A 24,167-nucleotide genomic window follows, 5' to 3' on the forward strand; every position below is an offset into this window, starting at 1 on the left:
GCATTCCTAACAGTGCAAAATTCAAGGTTTAAAAATTGAGTTTAGATTTTTGACCAGTTTATATGTATATATTTAATTCAAGACAATAAGACTGAAAACGGTCATAACACGCAAAGATGTAAATAATCGTAGATATTTTTTCTACAGCAACCCTCTCCCCCCCCCTTTACCCCTCGATTTTGGTAAAATTTTTTTGTTGTGCTTCACGCTTTTGGCAAATCGCCAGTTCCACCCTACCCCCCCCCCCCAAAAAAAAAAATATAAAATAACTTTATTTTTTCAAAACTAAAATTGAAAGTGTAAGGTTGACCAACCGCACCCCATCCCCTCGTAGCCGCTAGTGAGATAAAAAGTGCCAAGAAAAAGACAAAATACGTGAGATAAAAAATAGTTTCTAACCGCCGGGCAATTGTATTAATGTTCCCAGCAATGTACCCAAGATCCTAGCCCTTTCAGAGAGCCAAAACTAATTGCGTCGGGGCCTGCTAAAACCTATTACTTTATTATAAACTAAGAACCCAACTTACACAAACCTTAATATTTTGTTTTTGTAAAATGATTGCAATAAACATAAATTGATGATTTAAATATTCCATGTTTTGGATAACCATTCTTTGGTGTTTACCCCAACAAATTTTTACAAATACATTAGACTATCCTCCCCTCCCCCCGCCAAAAAAAGAGAAGAAAACATTTATTTCTTGTATTCATTCGAATCCGGTGGATAGGAACCGGTTCTCATCCATACGAAAAAACTATGTCTAGCACCGAATTATATCCAGCTTTCTACGAATATAAAAATGTACAATCATAAGATTAAAACCAGTTTTTTTAGCCGGTGCCTTTGGCACATCGGGGCTAAAAAACTAGTTTTAATATTATAATTGTACATTCTCTATCCGCGGAAAGCCGTTTTTAATACGATGCGAGAAATAACTATTAAAAACCTCTATTATAACCATAACCCACCTAAAAAATGTTGGACGTCCTTGATTTTAGACTTTCATACAATTTAGAAAGTGTAGGTACATTGTAAACAGAAACGTTATTAGTTTATACATATACGTTGAATGATACGCAAAACGCTATAGTATGCAATATCCCACAATATTTACATAACATCAGCAGATCATTTTTTAAAATCGTCAGTAGTATAAATTATTTAACTTGGTAACAAAGTTTCTTACTGAAAAGTTATATTCTTAGATATACACCTTTTTTATTTAGTATCGAAGCTACTTTTTAATTAGAAATGTCCGTCTGTCCGTCCGTTCGTCTGAAATGATTTGGGGGAAACGTGATTTTCTTGACTCCTTTTCAAGATTTTAAGGGATAAAATAAGTTCTTATTCTTCATATTTTCACCAAGTTTCTTTAAGATTTGTCAATTGCTTGGGGTGCTGGATCGATTCCTACATTTTCTCAACTCCTATTCAAGATAGATGACTGTAATTTTCACGGATTAATTAGTTCCAATTCTACATACTTCTTTCAAGTCTCATTGAGATTTGATAATTATTTAGGGTGCTAGTTCAATTCCTAGATTTTCATGATTTTCTAGACTTTAATTCAAGATATGCATCTGAAATAAATTCAGGGTTATTACTTGAAGAATCCTGGGAAGAAATCAAAACTGTCTATAATGAAGTCAGTAAGGAATATCTAGGTTTCAAGAAAAATGAACAGCAGACATGGATTTCTCAAAATACCATCAATCTTATGAATGAAAGACATGAGTTAAGAAAGAAAGTCCTTGATACAGAAAATGAGGCTAACAAAGCTTCTTACAATAGACTTAGCAAGGCCATAAAAGATCGCTCAAAGAGATAAAAGATCCTACACTGAAGTACTTGCAACAAAAGATAATGCTGCAAGACAAAAAAGGATGAGAGAGGTCTATGATATCACCAGAAATCTGACTGGTAAATTCAACAAATCTAGTTCACGCATCAGAGACAAACAAAGCAATTTGTTAAAAAATGATGAAGATAATGCGAACAGATGGGCTGAACATTTCAATGATATCCTAAATGTACCCTCTTTTGAAGAAGAAAATGACATCCCACCCTCTGAAGATACACTTGATATTCTTACTGAGCCCCCTAGCCTGCAAGAAATCAAGGAAGCATTAAAGACTCTCAAGAATAATAAAGCTGCTGGTCCTGACAATATTCCTGCTGAAGTATTAAAAGCTGACATAGAACTCGCAGCCAAGACCTTTTTACCCCTTATATACAAAACCTGGAATTTTGAGATTTGTCCCGTGGACTGAAAAAAATGGTCACATTGCCATTTTACCAAAAAAAGGAGATCTGACTCAGTGTGAAAATCATAGAGGGATCATGCTTTTATCAGTTCCAGGCAAAATTTTAAGCAGAATTATTCTAAGCAGGATCAAAACTAAAGTTGAAGAAAAGCTTAGACCAAATCAAGCTGGTTTTAGATCAAATAGATCAACAATTGATCAAATTACAACTAATTTAAAATATTTAAGTGAGTATGGTACCAGGAATAAGGTATAACCAACAAGGAAATTAATTAGAAAATTGATTTAAGGGGCAAAATGACGCAAAGTTTATTAAATTGCCCTTTTCAGCTGTCATTGGGGGGTAAAATTTGTATTTTACTATCGAGAAATTATAGGATAATCGCGGCATTTTCTTAATATTGTGCTTTGTTTGTAAACAAAAAATACAGTGATTGTAGACAATGGTTTGTAGGGATAAACAAGGATGACAACATCCATAAGTAGCGAAGCACAAAATTTCGTGGATGGGAATGACCGTCATGGTTGTTTTCTTCAAACAACGGGAAATTTAATTTTGATATCTAAAACAGAAAAAATTTTGAAAATCGGATCATAAACACCAAAGATATGGGGAAAAATGTAAAAAATTTGATAATAGCCAAAACCCTGCAAAAAGGCAGTCTGACCAATATTGTTGTTTTCTTCAAACGACGGGAAATTTAATTTCGACATCTTTAACTGAAAAAAATTTGAAAATTGGACTAAAAACACCAAAGATATGGGGGAAAATGTAAAAAAATATATAATAGCCAAAAACCTGCAAAAAAGGCAGTCTGACCTTCATAGTTGTTTTCTTCAAACGACGGGAAATTTGATTTTGATATCTATAACTGAAAAATTTTGAAAATCGGTTCATAAACACCAAAGATATGGTGGAAAATGTAAAAATAGCTAAAAACCTGCAAAAAGGCAGTCTGACCGTTATTGTTGTTTTCTCCAAACGACGGAAAATTTAATTTTGATATCTTTAACTGAAAGAATTTTGAAAATCGGACCATAAACACCAAAGATATGGGGGAAAATGTGGAAAATCTAAAAATAGCCTAAAACCTGCTAAAAAGCCGTCCGACCGCCAGTGATGTTTTATAGTTAATTGTGCTCCTTAATGATGGGAATGTTGTCAAAAAATTTCAGAATTCTATCTTTTATAGGAGCTGAGTAAATCCTATTTCCCCCATAGCGTTACGGACTGACGGACTGACGGACTGACGGACTGACTGACTGACTGACGGACGGACAAAGTGAATTATAGAGTAGCTTCGCTACTAAAAAAGGACTGTCCACAAGCAGAACAAAAATTAAAGAAGATTTTATGTTAAAATTATCTTGATCAAACTTCTGACCTCCAACTATTCAGCTATCCTACACTTTTTTTGTGCTCCTTAAGCCTCTCACAACGATATATTATGTACTTAGTTTGAGAATATTTAGAGGTTGAAATTTTCAAAGGGCTTCGATTGCTATTCTGTCATATAATATCTGCTTGAAATTAGACAGAAAAAAAAATAAGATTAAGGTTAAAGATTTTTATAATTCCTTTTTTTATTTGGACACCCCTTTAAAATTCAAAATTCTAGTTTAAGAGTTATAATTTGCTTAGACATAGTAGATTTAGATGGTCAATCTGGCCATTTATTTCATCTAACTTAAAACCTTTTTTCTTATGTATACATATATACGATTCATTCCATTAATAAAAACAACAACAAAATTATTTCAGATGCTTCATATTGTATGAGGGAAGAAAATTATACATGATATATATACCCAAAGCAAAGCATTATTCTAATAAATGTGACAATTTACAGCAAATGAATTAAAAAAATAACTGCCCTTATGTTTAAAATGCACATTTTCTTAAAATTAATATTGCCTGATTATTCCTCAACTTTTTTCCTATTGTCTGATTTAGAGACTATGTATCTAGATCATATCTAATATAGAAAAGCTTCGCTTTCAACAACCAATGACATTTTAACACGACATAAGGTAAACTGATTTTGAGTTGCCGATGGTGTACATAGTTTCCTCATGCTATCTTAATAAAAATTTTGAATGTATAAACGACTTATGCATTATATATTCAAAATTTTTATTGAGATAGCATGAGGAAACTATGTACACAACCAGCAACTTAAATTCAGTTGACCCGACATAATGCTCAATAATAATGAATATAGTTTGTTGTGTGGATATATTTACAGGAGAAAATTGTCGTCAATTTAGGTTGTTTTTTTAGATCAGATCAAACTTATTATTCTTAAGTGTACATACATAAGAAGAACAACAATAATAATGAATCTCATTTTTATATACAATCAAATTTTATTTATATGGTTATATTATACAAGGTGTTTCAGAAATTTTTGAGCAAGTAAGTTTGATTCAGTAAAGCTTTGTAATAAGAAATTATATTGTTTACAGCTGACTTTTATCTATATATGAAATGAAAAAAAAAAAACATGCGTTCATAATGAAATGTGTACACAATTTCAACCAATGAGATTAATGTAGGTTCCGATGAAATTCTCCTATTGGCTCAATCAGACATTACCTCTCTTGTCTTACTACCTTTATTCTTGCTTATTTTTAAAGATATTGAAATGAAATAAAAAGTTACTAGTTTTATTATTCAATGCGCACAGTATTATAACACGCCAGGCTACAATTGAATCAAGATAAAAGTTAGTGCCGAGCTCTAGGACCTATGTATGGTGAAATTAGACATGAAACCACAATGATTCCAGGTAAAACCAAAATATTTCAGCGGGATCTTTTTGAGAAAATTAGATTTGAAAATTTCAAGTTCAATTTTCACCCCCTAGGAGTTGCCGCATAATCATGACAAGAAAAGCATAGATTATTTAAAAGAAGGTGTATCAACTTTTTTGCTTTTTATTTAAGATAGCTAGCCGGTTCTTTCAGTAAGTAGTAGATGTAAAATTTTTCATAGAATTCAGATATGCAATCGTTTTTTTTTGTAGACCTCTTATTTTTTTAAGTAATTTAAGTTTTTTAAAAAAATAATTAAGTCGATTTTAAGGTACTAAAACGCAACAAAATAAAAGAAGAAAATGGCCAGTATGAACAAAAATAGTAAGATCTTTAATTTGACACCTTACTTTTAAAATTCTGTTGAGTAATTATTGAAAAAATCTATTTTTTTAACCTCGGTTTAATAAAAACTTTAGACCTAAATATTTTCTCAAACAGACATAAAAAACATGGGTTCATATATACCTTTAGAATCAGAAAAATATTACGAATCTATTCTAAGCAAAATTGAAAAAGTTTTATAAAACTATAATAAAAAAAAAATTTATTTTAAGAATCATAATTTTCGGCTTTAAAGGGTTAGCTTGAACCAAACCTGAAAAAAACCTAAACAAAAGACAATGCAATGTAGCAGATATTTTTTAAACACAAGAAACAATAATGTATTTTAAACTGCATTGTTTTGAAGTTTATAAACAGACTGAAGCATATTTGTTCATAATTTTTCATTCTTTACATGTTCTTTAATATCACTATATTTATTGTAGTATCTATTGTATATATTGTATTAACGTTCTCCTTTTTTCTGGCAGTTCTATAGGTTAATTTTATAGGTTAAGCTTCCCGATTCGTCAATTTTTGCGATTTGTGATTGGCTAGTTTAGTAGTTACATTTCTTAAAATAAACTTTTTATTTTTTCTATTTTTTATTACAATTTTTTTAAACTTTTTCAATTTTGCTTAGAATGGATTCATATTACTTTTCTCATTCTAATGGTATATATGAACCCATATTTTTTATGTCTGTATGAGAAAATATTTACGTTTAATGTTTTGATTAAACCGAGGTTAAAAAAATAGATTTTTTCAACAATTACTCAACAGAATTTTAAAAGTAAGGTGTCAAATTAAAGATCTTGCTATTTTTGTTCATACTGGCTATTTTCTTCTTTTATTTTGTTGCGTTTTAGTACCTTAAAACCGACTTAATTATTTTTTGAAAAAACTTAAATTACTTAAAAAATAAGAGGTCTACAAAAAAACCGATTGCATATCTGAATTCTATGAAAAATTTTACATCTACTACTTACTGAAAGAACCGGCTAGCTATCTTAAATAAAAAGCAAAAAAGTTGATACAACTTCTTTTAAATAATTCGGCACCTCGGGGCTAAAAAACTGGTTTTAATCTTATAATTGTACATTCTATATCCGCAGAAAGCCGTTTATAATACGATGAAAGAAATAACTATTTTATCACTTTGTTTGGAGGAGTGTAGTATTCATTCAAATACTCTGAAGTAGAATTATATATGTCTGTCCGTATGTCAATATTTTTGTTTGTCTGTCTGTCTGTTTGTCCATATATCCGCCAGTATGTCTGCCTGTATGTCCGTCAATTTATATGTTTGACTGTCAGTCTGTTATTAAAAAACTAACATTTTTCTCTAATATTTTTACTAGATTTAGTTTATTAAGCAAAAGGATGAAAGAAAAAGAAAAAAACAATTTTTTTGCCTACTAATTATTCATTAACTTAATTTAAAAAATCTTTTTTAGGATCCAAGTCTTTGAACTGCTTTTTCTATATTAAGAATGTAGTAGCAAAATTGAATTTATTTTTTTACTTGGATCCTACACCAGATTATCATATACTCTTATAAAGTGAAACTTGCAAGCTGTCTAATTATGATTTTTCAGTTTTGGCACTCTATAAGTGTTGATGTTCATTGGTCTTACCGTTTCTGAGCTTCACTTTTATGGATGTTGACATCCTTGTTTATTAATATTCTGAGAAAATTGTCATGGAAATCATACAATGCTATGACTTTTTGTATATCTGAGAACCTTTTCTTATCCAGTGGATATTAAAAGTTTCGAAGTCATAATGGAAAAAATATTAATTCTGTTGGATATTTCAAAAGATAAAAAAACGTAATATTTTCTGCAACTTCCTTAATTTTGAATCAAAGCAAACCAGGACATTTTTCATGCACAATTTTTCCCTCCAAACATATTACATCTTGAATAGTTATTTCTCGTATCGTATTATAAACGGCTTTCCGCGGATATAGAATGCACAATTATATTATTTATTATTTTATTATTATTTTAATCTTATAATTGTACATTTCTTTATTCGTAGAAAACTGGATATAATACGATGCTAGACATAGTTTTTTCGTATGGATAAGAACCGGTTCCTATCCACCGGATTCGAATGAATACGAGAAAATATTTTAACTGTTAAAACAAATAAATTAATATAGGAGCAAAATAAACATTTATTATTTAAAAATTAAAATTAAATAAATATCAATCATATTAAAATAGAACATAACAAAAAATCTTCAAAACTTAACATCTGAACCAACATGGTGATATCTTTTTAACCACACACTTGGAGAACAGTAGGAGAGCAAGCAACTGTTATTGAAAGTGTTGCTGAAATAAAAGGATCATATTAATATATTTTTTGGTTAAACAAATTTATAATTTTTTAAGACGAAGCCCAATCTGCACCACTTTTGATTCCTGTGACGTAATAAAAATGAGGGATTCTCCATCTCTTTTTTATGGGTTTTCTTTCCCACTTCTACTCTCATCTCCTTCATTATATGACGTCACAGGAATCAAAAGTTGTGCAAAAGTGGTACAGATTGGGCTTCGTCATTTTTTAAGAATGTCCAAAAAAAATTTGAAAATTTGTTATTAACTAAATTATATGAAATAGAAGTATACCCCAGATAGTTTATTCACATTTTTCATTTTATATTGGCTAAATTATCCATCTGTTAAACAAAAAAGATGCATCTAGTGCAGTTCACGGTAAAATGTTCTCTGCTCGCACAAAATTATAACCGATAAAAGAAGGCCTACAAATAATCTGAAATTGTAATTACTCAATAATGCACAGTTAATTCGCAGCGCACATAAAAAAATGTCACGCGTTTTTATCTCCAGTGAAGCTTTCCTTGAGCATCATTGGATCTTGGCTATTTATAGTTCTTCTTTTACCTCTTAACATGGTGTGCGGGCACGACATGTACATTCAGCCGTTTGGCAGCCAGCAGCCTTTGAAGTTGATATACTTTTGGAAATAATCGTTACCAGGAACATTTTACCTTAAACTGCACAAGATCCAAAAGGTTGTTTTTAAATAGTAAAACCTGTGAAAGAGGTTGTTGTTGAAGTTGCAGTGGCACTAATTGTTGAGGTTGAAGTAGCCAAAAGAAAGACTTTACCATTTCTGCAGTTAGTTTTCTCTCCTTCACTTGAGGAAATCTTCATTTGTCTTTCGCCCCTAAAATAATATTAATTTTTTAAAGATTTGCATTCGATAAACTAGATACTTAAATATTATTAAATTGAATATAAATATGGGGGAGGGAGGGAGGATTATTGTTACGCTTTCTAAATCGAATCTAACTGTTACAGGAATCATCATGCAAAGGAATCAAAATAAAAAATTATAAGATTAAAACCAGTTTTTTTTGCCATGCGTGGACGAAGGCCCGGTCTAAGAAAACTGGTTTTTATTTCATAACATGCATTTTAGTATTTGTGGAAAATTGTTATGCTATACTATGTATTTTACTAGCGGCTACGACCCCTAGAAGCCTCTAGGGGCACTTAAGGTAGGAGAGGGAACCTCATCCCATTTTAAATTTGAGTTTCAAAAGAGTAATTTTTTTTGTGATGAGGGGGGTGAAGACACCCTTCCCAAAATTAGTAAAAAACCTTCCCAGGACCTATAAGAAGCTTCACTGTAAAGGAGAACAATATCAGTTCAGCGGTTAGCTAGATCTTTCCGGACAGACAAAAAACGCTTACTACTTTATATAATAGGATACATGATTTTCAGTATGGCTGAGAACCAGTTCTAATCCATCGGTTTCAAAGCCATACTGGAAATAGATATTACAATTCAACTGTAAATTCTTATAAAATTACCTTTCTACTCTAGTAGGCATCATATCTAATTCTGAACTATCTAAATCAACAAAAGATTTCCTTTTTCTTGTACAGGGAGTAAGAGCGGTTCCACCGGCGGCAGTAGTGAAGCAAACTGTCTGGGTTGTGATTGTTGTTGTCATTGTACTAGTAGAAGTAGAGGAACTGATGGAGGCAAAAAATAATCTCGCATTCCTGTATTAAAATTCTCTCATCATGTAAATTAAAATAAAAATGAAAAATCATATTTAATGTTTATCAAATATTTGAAATACAATTAAAGGGAGTTGCATGAAGTGCATTTAAAAAGTTTGATTGTAAAAATATGATTTTAAAACTACCTGGTAGAAAATTGTAATTCTTTCAAATATATGTCCTATACATGTAGTTTAAACTATTGAACAGGAACAATATGAAGTTCACTAAATTCAAGTTTAAATGCACTTCGTGCAACTACCCCTTTAGATGGATGATGCTTTTTAAAGTTTTGGATTGTTTTGCAAAAAAGATTAAACATTGACATTTTTATAGCCTTTCATGTTAATATACAGGGTGGGCCAGATAAATCCGGACTTTTTCTTATTTCTAAACAAATGAACATAAAATCGTCAATTTTAAAGATTTTATTGAATTTTAAAAACTGGGAAGTAAACTAGGTATATGACTATTAGATTATTCAATAAAATCGCCGCTAGCCTCAATCACCGCCTTTACCCGCCCCCTAAACCGGCCCCCGATCCTGGTCACCATGTCCCTGTCCAAGATGGCGAAGTTCTCCTTGATAGTGGCAATGAGAGAGGTCTTTATGGTATAGGCGCGTCTATTAGTTCGTGCTTTAATGGCGCTCCAGGCCAATAAGTCAATTGTATGAAGATCAGGGCTGCTGGGAGGCCACATCTCATTAGGGACGTGAGTAACCGCAGGATCCAAATATACCCATCTTTCAAGCTACCATTCGACACGGCGGCTCTTATTTTGGCCACAGTTAAGCTAGAACAACGTTTTATACCTTTTTGGAAATGGCATGAAGATTAAGCTATGGTTATTATCGCAACACATAGTCTAATACGATTTTTAAGGTTCCAAATGGGCCCATGTAGTCGAAAACCAAGAAATTTTCAAGATTATTGACATTTTTGACACCTTAAAATATGTTACGTTTCACTTTGCCGGAGTACTACGGACAAACCAGATGTGATAGAGAGCTCTAGTTTTTTCTAGTGCCTTCATTAAGTATCTAACAGTATCTCCAGCAAGTTTTATAAGTCTATCTCAGCTAAAGATGGGCTGAGATCAGATTTAGTGGGCCCATATTGATAATCTAGGGTAAACTAGCGCTCATTTCGAATCTGCCATGTTGAACATAAGCACTGCCAGCACGGAGTACACATCCTCCATCCTCCAAAAATTTTTATGGGCCAAAAGGTAATTACCTAAGCTTTTTATAGTGTGGTCAAACGTCCTGATTGGTCAAGTAGTTTTGGCGCTATGGCCGTTTGAAAAAAGTCCGGATTTATGTGGCCCACCCTGTATATTTTAAAAAAATTTTTGTATGGCTTTGAAACTGATTAACATCCACTGTATTGGAATTGGTTCTCAGACATAATGAAAAATCATATAGAGCATCATATTAAAGACAATATTCTATGAATATAAAAATAAAATCATAAAATTAATACCAGTTTTGGTAGACCGGGCATTCTGCCCATCTGGACTAACAAAACTTGTTTTAACAATATGATTTTTAATTTCAATATTAACAGAAAGCTGTCTATAATACGATGCAATAAATACCTAGTCTTCATTTATGTTTAATGTTTGAAATCACCTGTCTCCATAGCAGCTGCCAAGAAGGACAAACAGAGTAACAATCAGATATATGTTTGATGTTCGAAATCACCTGTCTCCATAGCAGCTGCCAAGAAGGACAAACAGAGTAACAATCAGATTTATGTTTAAAGTTTGAAATCACCTGTCTCCATAGCAGCTGCCAAGAAGGACAAACAGAGTAACAATCAGATTTATGTTTAATGTTTGAAATCACCTGTCTCCATAGAAGCTGCCAAGAAGGACAAACAGAGTAACAATCAGATATATGTTTAATGTTTGAAATCACCTGTCTCCATAGCAGCTGCCAAGAAGGACAAACAGAGTAACAATCAAATATATGTTTAATGTTTGAAATCACCTGTCTCCATAGCAGCTGCCAAGAAGGACAAACAGAGTAACAATCAGATATATGTTTGATGTTTGAAATCACCTGTCTCCATAGCAGCTGCCAAGAAGGACAAACAGAGTAACAATCAGATATATGTTTAATGTTTGAAATCACCTGTCTCCATAGCAGCTGCCAAGAAGGACAAACAGAGTAACAATCAGATATATGTTTAATGTTTGAAATCACCTGTCTCCATAGCAGCTGCCAAGAAGGACAAACAGAGTAACAATCAGATATATGTTCAACTTCATTCTGAAAATTTATTATTTTAGTTGACAGCTTTCTTCTCTGCCAATAATTGTTAAAATACAAGGAGGACAAAAATGTTAAAGGATATCTAGGAAACAACAAGGATGACAACATCCATAAGTAGCGAAGCTAAAGAATTATGAATGGATATTTGGAAAAAATGTACTATACAGCAGTGTCATACACAAATCATTAAACTTGATAAAATAGAGAAATCACAAAACTTTTAAAATCACACAACCTTTAAATCTAGGAATCGATCTAGCACCGCAATTAGTAGACAAATCTTAATGAAACTTGATGGAAAAAGGTAGAATATATGCAAATTAAATCCCTGAAAATTTCAGCTGTCAATCCTGAATAGGAATAGATAAAATCACAAAAACCTAAAAATCTAGGATTTGATCTAGTACCCAATTAATACACAAATCTGGATAAAACCCGGTGAAAATATGTAGAATGTAAAATTAATTAATCCCTGAAAATCTCAGCTCTCTATCTTGAAAGGGAGTTGCAAAAATTAAGAAAACTTGAAAATCTAGGAATTGATCTAGCACCCCAAAATAACAGACAGATGGACAAAACAATGTATAGATTAGATGGGCATATGGCTTAGAAATCTTCACTAAAAATTTCAGCTGTCTATCTTGAATAGGAGCCGAGAAAATCACGTTTCCCCCAATTTATTAATTACAGATGGACGGACGGACAGACGGACGGACGGACATTTGGAATTATAGAGTAGCTTCGCCTATTAAAAAGGATATCAAAGTACCATACAGAGTGGATGCTAATAAATCCGATGAATGGTCTGAAATACATAATTTAAAAAATCTTATGTTCATACTATTATCCACATTTTTAAAAATCAGAACATAAACATCAAAGATACATGAAAATAAGCAAAAAATGAATAAAAAGCTACTTGTCTGTTTATATAAAGAAACGAAAACGACGAAAAACTTAATTTTTTGAAACTTAGACTAAAAACACCAAACATAAAAAAATGAAAAATCAGAAAAAAGCTTCCCTAATTTATAGACACAAAAACTCTCTTTAATGAAGGGAAATCTAGATTTTGAAAATCGGACTAATAGCACCACCAAAGATATGGGGAAATATTTGAAAATATAGAAATAGCCAAAAACCAACAAAAAAGCAATCCTACGCCCATACTGATTCTAATGTTCAACAACATTTCAAAACAACCAATAGCTTCACTTTTGGTCAAAACTAACAAAAATTAACCCAATTCATGCTCAAGCAATGACCATAAGAAAACAATATTGAATTTTGAATCTACCCCTCCAGAGTACAACAGCTCAAGACATATCCCTTGTGGAGAATCTTTTTGTGGAGAGTGCAAATTTTAATACAAATTAAGAAAGGTTTGTCTTTTTTTTTAAAGTACTTAAGACGGGATTTTTCTTTTTTAATCTCCATGTAGAGATAATTTCTCCACAAGGGCTAGGTTTTGAGCTGTAGAACTCTGGAGAGGTGAGTAGATTCAATATTGCTTTCTCATTGACCATAAATTTTTTATTAGTTTTTGACTAAAACCTTTGGGTTTATATTGAAAAAAGTGAGGCGATTGGTTTTTTTAACATCCTTCAAATCTTATTTTAAAAGTAGCGGAATTTAAATAACTTTTTTTTTAATTTCTCTAACTTAATTTAAATTTCATTGGATTTACTTATGGTGTTGGGGCTAACTATTTTCTTACCAGATATGTAAATGGATCAAATAAACTTTTCTCAGTACGCCCAAATTAATGTTACTTTATAAATCTTTGTCTTTGTCAAGACTTTGGAAGGGTGTATTCTGTATTTTGTATCATGAATGGAGCTGCTTTTTTTTTTCAATTGAGAATTTTTACAATTTTTTTCCAGTATGAAAATAAATAATTAAAGTATGCATGTGACCAGTTATCTATAGTAATTGTCAATTTTGTAGATTTAAAGCACTATTAAGCTTTTACTAAGCCAGAATTATATATTTAACAGTTCCTGCTTTATTATGACTTGATGAAAACAAAACAATGATTGGATTAGCAAAGTCTATTTTTGTAGAAAGAAAATAATCATTTTTTAAAAGGATTGAAAAGTTTTAATTTAAAAAATTTCTTTAAATATCATTGAGATTAAATTTTCTATATTAATTTAAATACTTTTCAAAAGTTCTGCAACTTGCAATTATAGTTAACTGTTAAAAAGCTAAATATATACTAAATGTAATTTAAACATCTCATTATGTTGTGTACTAATTGTACATTATCACACAAACCATGAATTTGCAAATTCGCAAGCCTCAGAGGTTTGCATAAGATTGCACTTTGGTTTGCCCAAAAAACTCATGGTAAATATCTAAACTCATTTCTAAGGATGTATACAATACATGTGAAAAAATATTATAGAAAAAAATGTACTGCTCTTAACAGCTATTAGTATGGATGCCTTAATAAACTGCGAACCAAAAAAATAGGCAAATCTGAATTTGCAGAATAGAAGCTTTAATATTCATTTAGGATGATTCTACTGTAAATATAAAATGTAGATGCAGCTTTTGGTTACAAGTTTCCACCGTTAATTTTTTATTAATCAGCACCAATGAAGCACAAGATCTCAAAAACAGCATTTTGGTTAAAAACTGGTGAACCAAAAAGATATGCAAATCCAAAACAAATCAATGAAAAAGGGATTTTTTTGCACTTTTCATCTGTTTTAAAGATTGATTCTGATAAATAATCAATTTTTTAAGGGATTTATGCATTAATTATTATGAAATATAGTATTAGGTAGAAATTATTGATTTTTTAAAATAAGAAATATTAGAAAAAAGAAATTCGACCCCTATCACTTTAGAGGTCAGCTGCTGGCCTCCAGTCTTATGGATGTAGCCTAATACATGTTAAAGATAAAAATTACTCCCAAAAGTATACAAAAATGATTTTTAATGTGTTAAAAAAATCCATTTTAAAATCTTGATTTTGAGGATGATGACCTTTCAGATGCTCCTGTTTGTGGTGATGATGAGATAAATGTTATCTAAGTACATGCCCATTACAACAACTTGTCTATCAACCTATGTACCATTTTTTGTAGCCATAGCAATCTCCATAGAGCCTCACGACAAGAAATATAAACATCTTCAAAAAATAACAGTATTTACCTTATGAATTGGAGTAATTAAAATTGCAATTTTTTTCTTTTTTAATACTGCTTGGCTGGAGGCTGCTATGACTACAAAAATTTGACCATAGTTCAATATTTAAGTTGTCATCATGGTCATGCATTTTGATAACATTTGGCTCACCATCACTACCCTTAGGAGCATCTTAAAGTCCATCATCATCAAAATCAAGATTTTAAAATGGATTTTTTTAACACATTAAAAATCATTTTTGTATACTTTTGGGAGTAATTTTTCTCTTTAACATGTATTTAGCTTCATCCATAGGACTGGAGGTCAGCAGCTGTCCTTTAAAGTGATAGGGGTCAAATTTCTTTTTTTTCTAATATTTCTTATTTTAAAAAATCATTAATTTCTACCTTATACTACATTTCATAATAATTAATGCATAAATCCCTTAAAAAATTGTTAATTTATCAGAATCAATCTTTAAAACAGAAGAAAAGTGCAAAAAAATCGTTTTTTCCATTGATTTGTTTTGGATTTGCATATCTTTTTGGTTCACCAGTTTTTAACCAAAATGCTGTTTTTGAGATCTTGTGCTTCCGTGGTGCTGATTAATGAAAAATTAACGGTGGAAACTTGTAACCAAAAGATGCATCTACATTTTATATTTACAGTAAAATCATCCTAAATTAATATTAAAGCTGCCATTCTACAAATTCAGATTTGCCTATCTTTTTGGTTCGCAGTTTAGATATAGTTTAACTATTGTGTGCTGTTGTGTCAAGTGGCGTGCGAACCGAAGGGGGCACTTGGGGCAATTGCTCCCCCCCCCCTAACGCCTTAAACGCGCCCCTGCCCTCCCCACCAAATTTTTTTTAAAGAAATGCTTCTTTTTATCCCACCCTATTGAACAAAAATGCCCCAATGTTTCCAAAATATCAAGAATTAAACAAAAAAAGATTTTGCCGCTTCGCTCCACTAAGATAGTTGCTATTCATTTAGCCTTACCATATTTTATAATTGTTAATTTTGACAAATACATTTTTATTAAAAGCAAAGCTTTTCTATAATTAGGGTCGGTCAGTCCGTCAGTCCATCCGTACGTCCGTCCGTCCGTACGTAACGAATAGCTCTTTTCGTTAATTTAGGCATGTTAGAATTGTCCTATCGATTTCAAACTTTGCATGATGATTCTTATAGGAGTTAGGTACGAGTTAGAAAGCGAAGCATCTCTATAATCATTACCAGAATGTCCGTACGTCCATTTTAAACATGTTGATTTTTTTACTTTTAAAACTTTTATGTGATCTAATTATCCGATTCATCTGAGTTTTGGTGTATTGATTCCTGGAACAACAAGTATAATGTTATAAGCGAAGCAACTCTATAATCAAGTCCTAAAAATGTAAGTATGTCCATAAACATTATGCTATACCAAGCAGTTTTTCAACAAATTTACTTACAATTTTGCTTCGACTCTTATACATTTATATTCTGATTATTTAGTTTTGACACTATATATTTGACACAAGTGTTATTGTCCGTTTGTCCTACCGTTTCAGTGCTTCGCTTTTATGGATGTTGTCATCCTTGTTGAAATAGTGTAGCATAAGTTATAATCTGTTTTTACTGAACAAAACAAACCAGGTCATGGGAACTATTTTGATTATTTTATAATAAAAACTATTTACCTACAGTAGAAATAAATTATTTAATAGAAAATATGTATTTAAACAAAAAAAATTGCGCTTTACGCCGTTTCAAATGTTTTTTGCGTTTTATCACACTCCATAAGAAAATAGCTTAAAACCAAAGGACAAGTAGTCCCTGAATGTGTCCGCTAGTTAAAAATTGTCAATTTTAAGACAAAATAATATTTTCTACACATCTCCCATCCCTTCAGGAGAGGGAGAGGAGAATAGATGAGGGATAGAGATGGGGGATCTGGATGGGTAAGAAGCAAGGACGTAAATGTTTTTTTTTATTTGGGGGGGGGGATACAAAATTAAAATAAAACATTTTTTATCATATAGGCAAGGGCGTCCAAGCATATTTTATTTCAGGGGGGGGGTTACGATAAAAAAAATTGCACCCCCAACTTCATTTGGTGGGGGGGTAATCACCCCTTTACCCCCATCTTCCTTAGACGACCCTGGGAAGAAGGGAAAGGGATTAGAAGGCCCATATCAAGTAACCCCCCCCCCTTAAAACACCCTAACTTAAAATTAGTATTTATAATCAAAATGCCCCCCACTGAAGCAAAGTGCCCCGTGGGGGCACTTTGATTTAGTTGGGAAAAATTTTGCAAAATGTCCTCCCCCCCAAGACAAAGTGCTTACCTTACTTATGTATCTAACAGTATCTCCAGCAAGTTTCATAAGCCTATCTCACATAAAGATGGGCTGAGGTTAGATTTAGTGGGCCCTAGTCGAGAATCCAGGGTAAACCACCGGCGCATTTCAAAACTGCCTTGTTAAACATATGCGCGGTCTGCTCGGAGTACACGTCCTCCATTGTCCAAAGATTTTAATGGATTAAAAGTTTTTTATTGTGGGGTCAAACGTACTGATTGGTCAAGTAGTTTTGACGCTAGGGCAGTTTAAAAAAGTCTGGATTTATGGGCTGCACCATGTACATTATCTTAAAATTCTATTCTTTTAACATACCATTAATTATTGTCATGAGTCATCTAAAAGCCCTTCTTGTTACCAATTCCAAAAGCTTTAAATTTTTAATTATATACAGATAATTATACTTAAACTTATAATTTTCTTTTTAAGAATTAATCTAACATATTATATAAGATGTTGATTTTTTATAGATATAAAATTATATGAAATTAATTAAGAATGTATTTTATGTAAAAAATCTCCTTTTTGCAGAGCAGATATTCGGCATAAATCTTCAGTGGGAGTCACCTTTTTTTCTTTACTAACCCATGTTATCTTTCAAACTTTGCAAATAAGTTAAGAACGAGTTAGAAAGCGAAGCAACTCTATATAATCGTTACCAGAATGTCCGTACGTCCATTTTAAACATGATGATTTTTAACTTTTTTTTAACAGCAAATTTTTATGTGATAATATTATTCAATTGGTTTTATTTTTGGAATACTCATTCCTGGGACAACAAAGTACATTGTTATAAGTAAAAAAGCATTTCTATAATCAAGTCTTAAAAATGTAAGTATGTCCTGAAACAATATCCTGTATTTAAGAAGTTTTTCAGCAGATTTACTTACAATTTTGTTTCGTTCGACTTTTACATTTATATTCTGATTATTCAGTTCTGACGCTATACAAGTGTTAATGTTCGTTTGTCCTAATGTTTTAGAGATTCGCTTTTATGGATGTTGTCATCCTTGTTTACAAGTATCTTATTTGATGTCGAGGAGATTTAGTTCGTTAGGATATTGGATATTCTGTTTTACTAGCCCAACACCAACTGACACCACTCTTGTTGTCGGTATTACACCAACTAAAAGCCCGCACCCCTTTACTCTTCATTTAAGATCCTTATAAAAATTTCAAAATCAAAGTGTAGCTTCTCATAAGTCCCAGAAGGGTTTATAACTAATTTTAGGGAGTGTACTGCCAACCTCCCAAAACAAATCGCAACTAGACAAAAAAATTAGAAATTAATTGAAAGTCGAATCTCTCTCCTAACCTCTATAACTGTGTGGACCCACCCCCAAGGACCCTGTGCCGACTTTCAATTGGGTCTTTGAAAATCAACCAATAGAATTGGGAATATTAACAAAGCCAAGTCGCTACAAAATAGCAGAAAGCAATTTAATAGAAGACATAAAGCCCTCCAACAATGCCCCAGGTAGTTGTCTGGTTATACATCTATGTTTATATTTTTTCATATTTTTAATGGTGACTTAATATTTTCTAGAAATTACCATGACAAGAAAATGTGCTTTATTGAAAATATATCCTTATAATAAAGTAACAGGCTGTCTGTTTGTCTGTGTGTTTGTGTGAATGTTTGTACCGAAAATTCTCGCTAACCGCTGAACCGATCGGGTTCTCCTTAATAAGGTAGCTTCTCAAAGGTCCCAGTAAGGTTTTTAACTATTTTGTGGGAGGGTACCACCACCCTTCTAAGAGAAATCACATAAAAAAATCGAAAATTTTTACGTAGAGGCTGGAACGCAACGTGGAAAATAATTACATATTTAAAATATAAAAAAAAAACATTTAAATTGTCACTAGAAGCCTCTAGGGGTGTAGCCGCCAGTTGAAAAAAAGGAGAGGGGGGTGTTTTTCCGTTTGCCTGACCTGTGTGAGGAGTGATAGCCCTGTGAGCTTCCACTACCAGCTCAATTCTGCTTAGATATTTAATTACACATGAGATGACATAAGTTTTTAATCAGTTCTTTAAATTTTAAAACAAATGTTTTGATATATGTATATGATTTTATAGTATTATTTCAACACTTAACTTAACTAGCTTGGCGGGTAAAATCAATAAATCACAATATTCAATATATCCCTTGGTTGCTATTTATTTCAAACCAGTTTGAACAATTTTTTTACTACTTGTCATAATTTTGAAATCATAGGTTATAGGGCCATGTTAAGCACTAGCGGCTACGCCCCCTAGAGGCTTCTAGGGGCACTTCAGGAGGGAAGAGTCGAATTTGATAACCCATTTTTTTATTTTAGATTTAAAAAGAAAAAGTAAAAAAAAAATATTTTTTGGGAGGGGGGGGGGGGGGGTTTAAAAATTTTAATTAAAAAAATTTGGAAAAATCTTCTTTTTTTGAGGGGGAGGGAATTTTTTTTCTAGGGGCGATTTCTCTTGGGAGGGTAGTGGTTCCCTCCCACTATATAATTATAAACCTTTCCGGGACCTATGAGAAGCTACCCTGTTAAGGAGAACCCGATCTGTTCAGCTGCAGCGAGATCCTTCGGTACAAACACACAAACACACAGACACACAAATTATTTTTGATACCCTTTCATAATTGTAAAATAAAAGCATAGGCAACATTGTCAATTAAGTTGCTAAATTCTGAATATTCTAACTTACAGATAATCAAGTATGTTTTATTTTGCAATTGAATTGCGTATTTTAGTACTGTACAGTGGAGATAAGCATTTTAACCCAAACCAGTTTTTGGTTTACTAAAAAAACGCTTTTAGATTCTACATAGGAATGGAATGTATCGTGAAACATTGTTGTTTACAATATTTTGCAAATCTATACTCAACATTTAAATACTTTTAATTATTTTCATCAGTCATTTATAAACCTTTCTTGTTAACAATTCAAAAAGTTTCAAACTTTCAGTTATATTCAGATTCAAACACTTATTTTGTTCTAATAGTTTTTAATTTTAAAAGAATTAATCTCACATACATATTATTTAAGATGTAGATGCTTGTTTCTCGTATTTATTCGAATCCGGTGGATAAGGACCGGTTCTCATCCATAGTATCGTATTATATCCAGCTTTATACGGGGCTAAAAAAACTGGATTTAATCTTATACTTGTACATTCTATATCCGCGGAAAGCTGTTTATATTACGATGCGAGAAATAACTATTATTATCTTCTGATAAAATAATTTTACTTAATACTTCAATTCAAATATAAAACTAGAGTAAAAATTAAATAAATTAACTATATGAAGTTACATAATCTTATTTTAAACAAAAACTAACCAATTGGTCTATATATAGACATTTATTTTGTAGCTTGTAACTCCTTTGAATATTGCAGTATAATACAATTTACATTTTTAAAAACAAGTATATTTATCATCATAATAGAATACTCTTTTCATAGAACAAGAGAAGAAGGAAAGGAGTTGAAAATTTTTCTAAGTCTAATGTAAGAAATTTTAATATTATCTATAATACAAAGTAAAATGATGTCTGTCCATCCGTCTGTCTGTCTGTCCTTCTGTCTGTCCGTCTGTCTGTCCGTCTGTTTGTCCGTCTGTCTGTCCTTCTGTCTGTCCGTCTGTCCTTCCCTTAAGATCTTGGTAACCTCTGAACCGATCGGATTCTACTTTTCGGTAGGGAATATACCTACTGGTCCTGTGGTGGTTTTAGGCTATTTTCTTGGGGGGTGGGACACCCTCTACCCCCCCAAAAATGAAAAATCCCCCCTCAATTTTTTTAAAATTACTTAAAATTTGTGGCGTAAGGGTAATTATTTTTTTTCTTGAATTACCTCTTGGGGCAAAGCCCTTAGATGCTAGGGGCGAATCCGCTAGTATTTCATAAACTAGAAGCAAAATTAAAAGCTTTTTTTGGCCACAAAGTTAGATTGAGTACTTTCCTTTATATATTCACATATATCAAAAAAAAATTCATAATTTTCTTGTAAATTTGATACAGTCTTTTATTTTCTTTATTAGCTTGGAGAGTTTTGTATAAAAAAAACCTATGGTTTCAGCAAATTATGCCTTATTATCCGGTTGATTTTTAAAAATTCATGAATTAAAACCAATTTATAAGGTTATTATTTTAACAACAAAACTTGCAACTAGCTCCCAAATTTCTTGTAAATTTTGATGAGCTAAGCAGCTAGCTGCAATTAAAGTTTTGCTGCCAAAACGATATCCTCATAGTATGATTTTCATCCATTAATATTCTAAAAATTAACTATTATGGAAAAACAGGCTTTTGAGTTTTAATTTGGTAATCACCCACCATCCCAAGAAAAAAATTAAAAAAATTTATATCAAGCCCACCAAGCTAAATAAGAGAATAAAATTGATGATAATATGTAAGTTAAATTAAGCAATACTTTTGTTTCATCAAAAACCCCCTTGTATATTGTATTAATGTTCCATTTAAAATGAAAGAAATAATTCTTACTTTGTATAGTTGTGCTATGTAATAGTATGTATTTGTAAAAAATGTCTTATTTTAGTATCATGTTAAAAACTTAAAAAGGAAGTTTAAAGATAAGAAATTGCATAAAAATGTGATACATTTGATGGATTTCATTAATAGAAGCTGAGATATAGTGTAAAAATACAAAATGTGGAAGCAGTTAAAAGGCAGTCGAGTCTAGCTTCCAATGTTAATTATTGGCCAAACATGCCTGATAATTAAGGAAATCTACATAATAAATCTGTTATCTTCTTTTCATATCTTCTAAACAAATTATTTTTTTTGTTACTCACATATTGGCAAGTACATGTATATCGTTATTGATATGTTCTTAAATTATATGTAATACTTCGCCCTCAGTCTCTAATGGCTATTTCCTTATAGCAGGGGAGATTCATTTGTAATATGGATATGAGTTTCAACACTAGGTATATTTATAGATTATAAAAATGAAATTTGTTTTGGCTGTTGTTTTCCTTGGCATGCTGCAGTCATGTCTGGCTGATAGGTACAGTAATCAAAGTTATAAAAGTTTTTATTCATTGTTATTTAGCTTATTCCATTTTTTTGTTTGACAAGTCGAACAGTGATTAATATTTTTTTATGATAAGAAAAAAGTAATCAAAGGTCTTTTTATCTAAATATTGAAAGGTAATATGCAATTATTTTTTGTTTGTTTAAAGAATTAATATATTTTTTTAGGAATGCTAGACTATTTTTTGCTACAATTAGTTCGTCTACATCTACCAGTACTACGACAAGCACCCTGACAACACAATCTCTATGCTTTACTACAACCACAACTGGTACAAGTGCCTGTACATCTGGAAGAAAGAAGAGAAGAGCTGAGTTATCTGACGGAAGTTTTGCTGAATTTCTTCCAACTCGTGTTGAAAGGTAAATATCTAATTTTACAAATGTTAAAAAGATGTGTTAAGCAACAATTAAAACATCTAGATAGTATAAAACCATCTGGGGCATATCTTCAACTTTTTGAAATGTTGTTGCCTTGCCACCCATTAATGATTGATACATATTCATATTATTGCACATTTCTTGGTCCGTTAAATCCATGCCAATTTTTGTCATAATATATGTAGGGTTGGGCAGGATATCCGGTAATACAATCTTTTCAGCAAAAATCTCTGTTAACAAACAATCACATTCACAAGGATTATTTCTTAAATTCTTGGTACTATATCGCAATAATTAAGTAAAGCTAATATTACAGATTAGATTAGTTGCTTAGAAGTTTGATTAACCTAATAGTTACTTATTTTTAACCTTTCTTATAAAATAAAACACCATTTTATGAAGAAAACTTATGTTTGCTACTTTAATATCCGGCCGGATATCCAGTATCCAACCCTAATCCGTAGGTCTGTACATGTATAGTAAAAATAATGGATCTGGCATTAATGACTGTTTTTTTCTGCAAATTAATCAATCAAACAGCATCTATGAAAAATAATATTTGATATTTTAGGTCAGCAGACTCAGTATTTCCAAGTGAAGAACCCAAATCCTTCAGAGATGCTAGACTATTCCTTTTGTCTACTTCAACATCTACTATCACTGCCACTGCTACTTCTACTACATCAAAATACACAGGTATTTTATTTATTAAAAGTAAATAACAAAACTCCTATTTTCCAATTTATATTTTTTATTCTAAATATGTATATTATCATTTCCATATTATATTATTTTCTACTTTGCTTACCTTTCCCTAATTTTTTATTGTTATAATAATATTTTTCGTATTCATTCGAATCAGTTGGATAGGAACCGGTTCTCATCCATACGAAAAAACTATGTCTAGCATCGTATTATATCCAGCTTTCTACGAATTTAAAAATGTACAACCATAAGATTAAAACCAGTTTTTTTAGACCCGAGGTGCAAAAGTTCTAATTGTACATTCTATATCCGCGGAAAGCTGTTTATAATACGATGCGAGAAATAACTATTATCATATTCATTGATTGTTATGAATAAATGTATTTTCAATATTTATAATTTTTTTTATAAATTTCAGCTACAATGTCCCTGACCCTGAACTGTTCTCCCTCATCCATCTCAAAATGTGGATAAGAAAAATATTGGACCATTGACCCTATTTTTTTTTGTTTTGTTATTCTGTTATCAATGTTTAGTTGTTTATTTTAATAAATCAAATGCGTTTCTGTTTGTTTGTTTAACTTGTATCATGTATCAGATAAGTACAATTACATATTTTATGCACAAGTCTTATCCCAGAAAAAGATACTTTAAGATTGTTTTTTTTTATGATCTTTGAAAGCTTATTTATACCTTTTTTTCTAAACAATCATCTGACTGTGTTAGAAATTTGCAGAGAAGGAGGGGACATTATACTCTTAACAATAAAATACTTTAACATTTTATTGCTTTTGATTAGCTCTAACACTTTCAAGAAAACAGAACGATGAAATTGG

The 24,167-nt window shown here is 31.5% G+C and overlaps 3 protein-coding genes across 4 annotated transcripts; 2 read left to right on the plus strand and 1 right to left on the minus strand.

The window, feature by feature from the left end:
* The first annotated feature begins 1,884 nt into the window (after positions 1-1,884).
* LOC145326555 (uncharacterized) lies at positions 1,885-2,271 on the plus strand. The gene has a single exon (XM_080169928.1). It carries the CDS (start codon positions 1,885-1,887, stop codon positions 2,269-2,271), a length of 387 nt encoding a protein of 128 aa, XP_080026054.1.
* A 5,294-nt stretch (positions 2,272-7,565) lies between these two features.
* On the minus strand, positions 7,566-13,945 carry LOC145313593 (uncharacterized). 2 transcript variants are annotated; one of them, XM_080153061.1, is made up of 5 exons: positions 13,889-13,945; positions 11,659-11,724; positions 9,255-9,449; positions 8,471-8,604; positions 7,566-7,745 (listed from the first exon to the last, which is right to left on the minus strand). In XM_080153061.1, the coding sequence occupies exons 2-5, from the start codon at positions 11,721-11,723 to the stop codon at positions 7,690-7,692; spliced, it is 450 nt and encodes a 149-aa protein (XP_080009187.1). In that variant the 5' UTR covers position 11,724; positions 13,889-13,945; the 3' UTR covers positions 7,566-7,689. The 2 variants fall into 2 exon arrangements, with proteins under 2 accessions (XP_080009187.1, XP_080009194.1); XM_080153068.1 differs by lacking the exon at positions 13,889-13,945 and adding an exon at positions 12,497-12,531.
* An 8,177-nt stretch (positions 13,946-22,122) lies between these two features.
* Positions 22,123-23,897, plus strand: LOC145332341 (uncharacterized). The gene is made up of 4 exons (XM_080177335.1): positions 22,123-22,219; positions 22,414-22,608; positions 23,198-23,322; positions 23,750-23,897. The coding sequence occupies exons 1-4, from the start codon at positions 22,161-22,163 to the stop codon at positions 23,803-23,805; spliced, it is 435 nt and encodes a 144-aa protein (XP_080033461.1). The 5' UTR covers positions 22,123-22,160; the 3' UTR covers positions 23,806-23,897.
* Positions 23,898-24,167: the final 270 nt, after the last annotated feature.

The sequence above is a fragment of the Acartia tonsa genome, chromosome 1, assembly GCF_053477335.1.
Source record: "Acartia tonsa isolate MP-2025a chromosome 1, ASM5347733v1, whole genome shotgun sequence".
Taxonomy (NCBI): Eukaryota; Metazoa; Arthropoda; class Copepoda; order Calanoida; family Acartiidae; genus Acartia; species Acartia tonsa.